This window comes from Etheostoma cragini, chromosome 4 (assembly GCF_013103735.1).
Source record: "Etheostoma cragini isolate CJK2018 chromosome 4, CSU_Ecrag_1.0, whole genome shotgun sequence".
Classification (NCBI taxonomy): domain Eukaryota; kingdom Metazoa; phylum Chordata; class Actinopteri; order Perciformes; family Percidae; genus Etheostoma; species Etheostoma cragini.
Genome location: NC_048410.1, coordinates 794,092 through 800,955, shown reverse-complemented (window position 1 = coordinate 800,955; position 6,864 = coordinate 794,092). Strand labels below are relative to the sequence as shown.

Sequence of the window (6,864 nt, the reverse complement as noted above, 5' to 3'; positions counted from 1 at the left end):
TATAATTACGGTCGGCCGTCATTCATCCAACAACGAGCAGAGTGCAGCGTCGACATTTCAAACAACACAAAGTAGAAAAATTTAAAAAATCAGCTGAAGTTTCTTTTTACAATCAAATCGTTGGACCATCATTATCTACAACACCTTCTATCACCTGAGACGCTCCAATAATACGTAACAGAAATGGGACAATTCAGAACCTCAATGTTATCTAACAACTAACAAACTTCCTATTTATTTATTTACAGAGTTGTTGCTTTGTGATGGACCAGCTGTTTGTTAAACTACACGTTACACACATAAATATTATAGATTATAATGTGAGCATGAGATCTGGTCTGAGATCTGGTCTGAGATCTGGTCTGAGGTCGTCTGGTTATAGAGGGCTTCGGTTCTGTTCTTTCTGCTTTAAGCCTCAGAGCTTTAGGAACTTAATATTCATAATATTTACATTATTTACATTTTTTTCATGTTACAGATGTAACAAAAGAGTAACATCAAATTCCCGTTACATTCAAGCCATTGCCAAATGAGTTGCAACAAAGCTAATTAAGACTATCAGCTCCGTGTTTCTATATTCATAAGATTGTGGCGTCCTTGGAAGCGAAAGTAATTTCTCCATGGGGGGGGGACAGAAACTAGGACATATCACCTTAATGCTGGACCTCTGGAGCTGCTGGTTCTAGTCTGGGTGCCGGCTCTCAAACTGATTCATTTCTTCCGTATTTCTAATGTCAGATCATGAGCCAATCAGAGTAGTTCCCTGCACCGTGCAGCTTGGTTTCTAGATGGAGACAGTCCCAGAGGACAGAGGAACGGGAGGACAACTCAACAGATAGCAGTTGGTTATACGTCGGTCTCAAGGTTTACCAGCAGCAGTGACCAGTGCTAGTTGGTGCTAGTTAGCGTCTGTTAACTAGCTGTTAGCTAGTAGCGTCTGTTAGCTCCTCTGGGACGCACCGGTGCTAACGTCCTCGCATCTGTACATGTCCTCGCATGTAATGTTGTTATATGGATATGGTTTAATTTTGCATTCCATGACCAATTTTGTCTGTAAAGCCGTGCCTGTGTTGGATCTTTCTACTCTCTCTCGTCTACTCTCCAAGCAGCCCGGCCACACTTCTGACATTTGTCCACAGTTTTAATTTTTTATTATGTCTGTATCTTCACTGCGTTGCATTTTTATGAACTATGATATTCGGGCCATGGGTCACATCTCTGGTCCAGGTCCAGGTCCTGGTCCAGCAGCCTCCGTCTCACACGCTGTTACTCTACCAACTGAAGTTAGTTGCATTCAATAATTTAACAGCGATAGCAGAGTAACCAGCGGTAACACTGGTACAAATACTCATGCTTAACTGTTAACAATTGTCAGAAGTGTCAGAAGAGTGACACCGGCTCTGTCTCGGTTACTGGGAGCCGTGTGTGAGTGAATGGAGGTGGGGCTGTGAGGAGAGTAAGAGGACGGGCACGTTGTTTTTCTAATACACCCACCGTCAGTCTGAGGTCATTCAGTCAGATTTGGTTCTCTATGAGGTCCCCCCTATGAGTGAAGGAGCCAGTTGAGATGGTTCGGGCATCTGGTAAGGATTCCTCCTGGGAGGTGGTCCAGGCATGTGCAGCTGGGAGGAGACCACAGGGAGACCCAGGACTAGGTGGAGAGATTATATCTCCAACCTGGCCCGGGAACGCCTCGGGACCCCCCAGTCGGAGCTGGTTAATGTGGCTCGGGGAAGGGAAGTTTGGGGTTCCCTGCTGGAGTTGCTGCCCCCTAGACCCGATACCGGATAAGCGGATGAAGATGGATGGATCTTTAATAAGCTTTTCTTTAAACTCTGTCCACAGCTCCAACACCAAAGCCATCTGTCACAACACTCAACACCACCTCAGCCTGGGCCCTGCTGCAGTGTGACGTTCATGGTGCTTCTCTAACATCTGTAGTCCAGTGGAGGGACGGGGCTGGGACCAGACTACCTGCTGAGGAGACCAGGACCCCAGAAAGAGACCACTACCACATCACCCTCAACACCACGGTGACCCAGACCGGCCGCTACCGCTGTGTAGTCACCCAGGAGGAAATCAGCCATCAGACTCAGGCTGAGACCTTTGTTCATATCTGTGGTGAGATTTCTTTCTTGGTGGTTTAATCAGGAAACAATTAAATTTGTTCAGTTATATTAGTTTAAAAGATTTTAGACACGTTTTAAGTGTTGTGTGTAGTCTGTGTGTTGTACCTGGTGTGCAGTTTGAGTTCTATCAGCTGTTTGTGATGTGTTTCAGGGAAAGTGTGTGAGGACTCATCCAGTGAAGCGGTCGGGTAGATGATTGGTGGATTAATTTTAGGAGCTCTGAGTGTTGTTGCAGTTGTAGCTCTACTTGTTGTTACAAAGGTCATCTTAATAGGCTGCAAAAAAGGTAACTTTATACAATTGTTTTGAATCAATTGAGATCCAAACACAGGCACGGCTTTAAAGAGGAAATGGGTCAGGTAATAAAAATTAAACCATATCCATTTAAACAACATTGCAGCAGATGCGAGGACATTAGCACCGGTGCGTCCTAGAGGAAAAATGTCACTCGCACCATAGAGCCCTTTGAGCTAACAGCTAACAGACGCTACTAGCTAACAACTAACAGCTAATAGACGCTACTAGCTAACAGCTAACAGACGCTACTAGCACCGACTAGCACTGGTCACTGCTGTTGTCTGAAAAACAGCACAGACGGGGCAAAATGCTGCGTTTACTGGTAAACTGGTAAACCTTGAGACCGACTGCTATCTGTTGAGTTTTCCTCCCGTTCCTCTGTCCTCTGGGACTGTCTCCATCTGAGACTAAGCTGCACGATGCAGGGAACTACTCTGATTGGCTCATGATCAGACGGTGGTTTATGAAGCGGTAGATGCGCTATACAAAATCACTCTTTCAGATCTCATTTAAAGTGTCCTTTGAAGCCTTGGATCAGCGATGGTTTGGTATAAAGAAGAGTTCTTTGTAGCAACTCATTTAGACCTGAAGGATCTTCAGATCATAAGCTGCCCTGGTTCCCTTTCCTCATCACGAGAACCTGCAGCAAAGAAAAGAAAACATTTCATAAGTCAACTTTTAAATCAGACAGACATTACTGTGGTGGCCAAAATAAATAGATTTACATTTCATTAAAGGTCTGTTATAAAACGTGTAACTTAAATCAGGCAATCTGATTGGTTCATAGAGGGGTTTAATCCCGGGAAATCTGATCAAGACTATTTCCTGATTCACAGGAAAGGTTAAGACAGGAAACAGGAAATAAAATGTCTATTGTTGTCATACGGTAACGTTGATGCAGGCGACGGTGCTGTAACGTAACTATGGTAACAAAGGCTCACTAAATTCATTACGCAGCAGTAGTCTACATCCGTGGAGGCGGAGAGAGCGTTTTCTATTAGTCACGGAAATCAGTCTAACGACGCTCTCTGCTCCTGAAAACACTCCAGAAGAAGAAGAAAGGACAGGGGGAGAATGCATTGTACAATAAAAGAAATATGGAGTCTAAGTTGAACATTTCTGTGGGTCGTTTTCTTTCATCTAGTTGAACTTGTATGTGTTTAAAAGAGAAATAATAAAGAAACATTTAGTTAACTTTGACTGATTGTTCCTGTTTGCAGCCACATGATGGATTTCATTTAACAGAAGGGTTTAGGAATCATTCAGTGGTTTAACTTTAGCACATTTCATTAGTTTGTATAATGGAGTTCTGTAAAATACTGGTTTTATACGGGTTGCCTACAGGTCCCAGACACCCCAGCTGTCATGTATAATCAGCGCTGCAGCAGAACGGATCATCGCAAACTGTGTTGATGATGGACATAAACTGTGTTCTTTTGCCCAAATAATAATACAAATAATATGAAAATGTCAGTTTGGGATTTGGGAAAGCATTATTGAATGATATTGATACATTACTTAGGCTAAATAAATATTAATAGCTATTTTGCAGGATCTGATTCATTTAATTTTTGGGGAAAATATTAAATGAATGAGATCATAGGTGTGATAATAACCATGCATCCCAGCAATTACGTATAGTTCCTTTGCACAATTAGTATCACTCCGCGTCTGATAACAAAACGCTGGACTACTAACTGACAAAAGGGGGGGGAAGACAGGGGGAGTCCCCACAGCGGGGAACGAGGCATTTCATTGGTTCTTTACTAGCGGCTGCTCTAAAGTCGCTCAACATCACCAAGTCAGCTTGTGGGGGTATGTTTTTAACTGTGACAAGCTGTAAAACACTACACACACACACACACACACCCACACACACACGCTTTGCAGCACTTCACTGTGCGGTGTGTGTGTGTGCTGTTAGACTTCCTCCTATCAAGCGGTCCTGCTTGTACTGCTGAGCAACTTCAACTTCCAGAGACACAACGATGGATTTGCTTCGGAGTAATTACTGAATCTAGTGTCTCCGCTGAGCTTTTTAACATGGGAAAATAAATTGGGTTTAAGCCTCCACTTTTTAAAAGTAGTTGTTAAGGTGTATTTGTTTTGTTGATGAAGACACATTATGGATATGTTGATTCAAAACAATTATATAAACTTACCTTTTTTGCGGCGTATTACGATGATCTTTGTAACAACAAGCAGAACTAGAACTACACCAACAGTCAGAGCTCCCGAAGAGAATCCACCAATCCATCCGACGACCACTTCCCTGGATGAGTCCTCACACACTTTCCCTGAAACACATCACAAACAGCTGATAGAACTCAAACTGCACACCAGGTACACACACAGACTACACACAACACTTAAAATGGGTCTAAAATCTTTTAAAACTAATAAGAAGTAAATGTAATTATTTCCTGATTAAACCACCAAGAAAGAAATCTCACCACTGATATGAACAAAGATCTCAGCCTGAGTCTGATGGCTGATTTCCTCCCGGGTGACTACACAGCGGTAGCGGCCGGTCTGGGTCACCGTGGTGTTGAGGGTGATGTGGTAGTGGTCTCTGGTTTCTGGGGTCCTGGTCTCCTCAGCAGGTAGTCTGGTCCCAGCCCCGTCCCTCCACTGGACTACAGATGTTAGAGAAGCACCATGAACGTCACACTGCAGCAGGGCCCAGGCTGAGGTGGCGTTGATTGTTGTGACACGTGGCTTTGGTGCTGCAGCTGTGGACAGAGTTTAAAGAAAAGCTTATTAAAGATGAAATCATTAAAATGATAGAAATATGATAATATAACATTGTTGTTAAGCCTGACTGTAGATACTTTCTGTTTTAAAGAGAAGAAGAAAGAAACTGGAAATCAGCTGTGAGCTTTAACTGCACCCCAGGAGACTTTGAATTTACAATTTATGAAATATATTGAATTTATGAAAACATGATATTTAACAGTTTTATTACTTTTTAGAAATTAGATCATAATAATAATAATCACCAAAAGTACAGTTTGTGACGTGTGTTTGGACCTTGAGAGCCTTAAAAACACTAATGTGTTCTAGATCTGTGAAACAATTTCTATGGCAGTAAAGTAAAGCTGAAACAACAAGAACCAGTTTCTCCTTCATTTAGAGACAGAGTCAGACCTTCAAACACAGACCAGGAGAAACCATTGATGATGTCACTGATGTCTACACCTGCAGCGTGTGCTACAACTCCGTCACCCAGAGACTGGATATTATTATTATTAATAATATTATTAATATTATTATTATTATTAACAATATTAATAATAATAATATTAATAATATTATTAAAATTATTATTAATATTATTTATTATTATTATTATTATTATTATTCAAAGATTCAGACACAACACCTTCACTTTAAACATTGTAGAGATCAGTGACAGTAATCAAATTAGGACTCACCTCATCTGTTTTAAGATAGATCTAAAATATATCTGATCAATATATTATTACAGCAGATCAATATCTGAGATAATATAACACGGGGGACCTCATGGAGACCCAAGTCCCCCACCCCCCCATCTACCTGCTACACTGTGTGAGAACAACTAAAGTCACCATGAAGGTCCTGAGGTTTAAAGGAGTTGTAGGACACTATACAGAGATTAGAGACCTTGACATCATCACCTGAGTTTTCTCCTGATCGGTCTTTGAAGAATCGTTCTGAAAGAAAAAGGAAAACATTAATTTAAGGATGATGGTTTAATATTATGAACTAGAAAAATGATCGGAGCCTGGTAATTGAGTTATAACATCTAAAATGGAGAGGGACAACCCGAGTAGACACGAACACACACACACACACACACACACACACACACACAAGGAGGGAGTTCAGACTATCAACTAGTAACTAAACGGAGCTCAGCAGGTGGGAATGATAGAGCAAAACTCCACTTAATAATTACTAGTATTTGCTTTTCATTCATAAGCAGATTGATACCACTCACGTCTGTACTGTAAATATGAAGCTACTGCCAGCAGATAGTTAGCTTAGCTTAGCTTAGCATCAAGACTGAAAGATGTCAGAACATGCAGCCATGCACCAACAATGACAGATAAGAAGAAGAAAACTAGTAAATATGGATGTAAAATACTCAAATAATTGGTTATAGTAGCGAAGAGATGAAAGAAGCAGCAGTAGCTGTGTTAATCACCCGAGTTAACATTAGAGCAGCAGTACCTGTGTTAATCACCTGAGTTAACATTAGAGCAGCAGTAGCTGTGTTAATCACCTGAGTTAACATTAGAGCATCAGCAGCTGTGTTAATCACCTGAGTTAACATTAGAGCAGCAGTAGCTTTGTTAATAACCTGAGTTAACATTAAAGCAGCAGTAGCTGTGTTAATCACCTGAGTTAACATTAGAGCAGCAGTAGCTGTGTTAATCACCTGAGTTAACATTAG

The 6,864-nt window shown here is 41.4% G+C and overlaps 1 protein-coding gene across 3 annotated transcripts in view; it reads right to left on the bottom strand.

Annotated features, from left to right (window-relative positions):
• Positions 1 to 6,864, bottom strand: part of LOC117943101 (butyrophilin subfamily 2 member A2-like) — a 42,115-nt gene that overhangs the window by 16,192 nt on the left and 19,059 nt on the right. For 2 of the 3 annotated variants that reach the window (XM_034869023.1, XM_034869024.1), the window contains one exon: positions 4,880 to 5,158. In XM_034869023.1, the coding sequence (XP_034724914.1) occupies positions 4,880 to 5,158 (279 nt within the window). Of the gene's footprint in view, positions 1 to 145; positions 699 to 4,588; positions 4,724 to 4,879; positions 5,159 to 6,864 lie in introns of those variants that run through there. The other variant, XM_034869025.1, reaches the window with a different exon arrangement.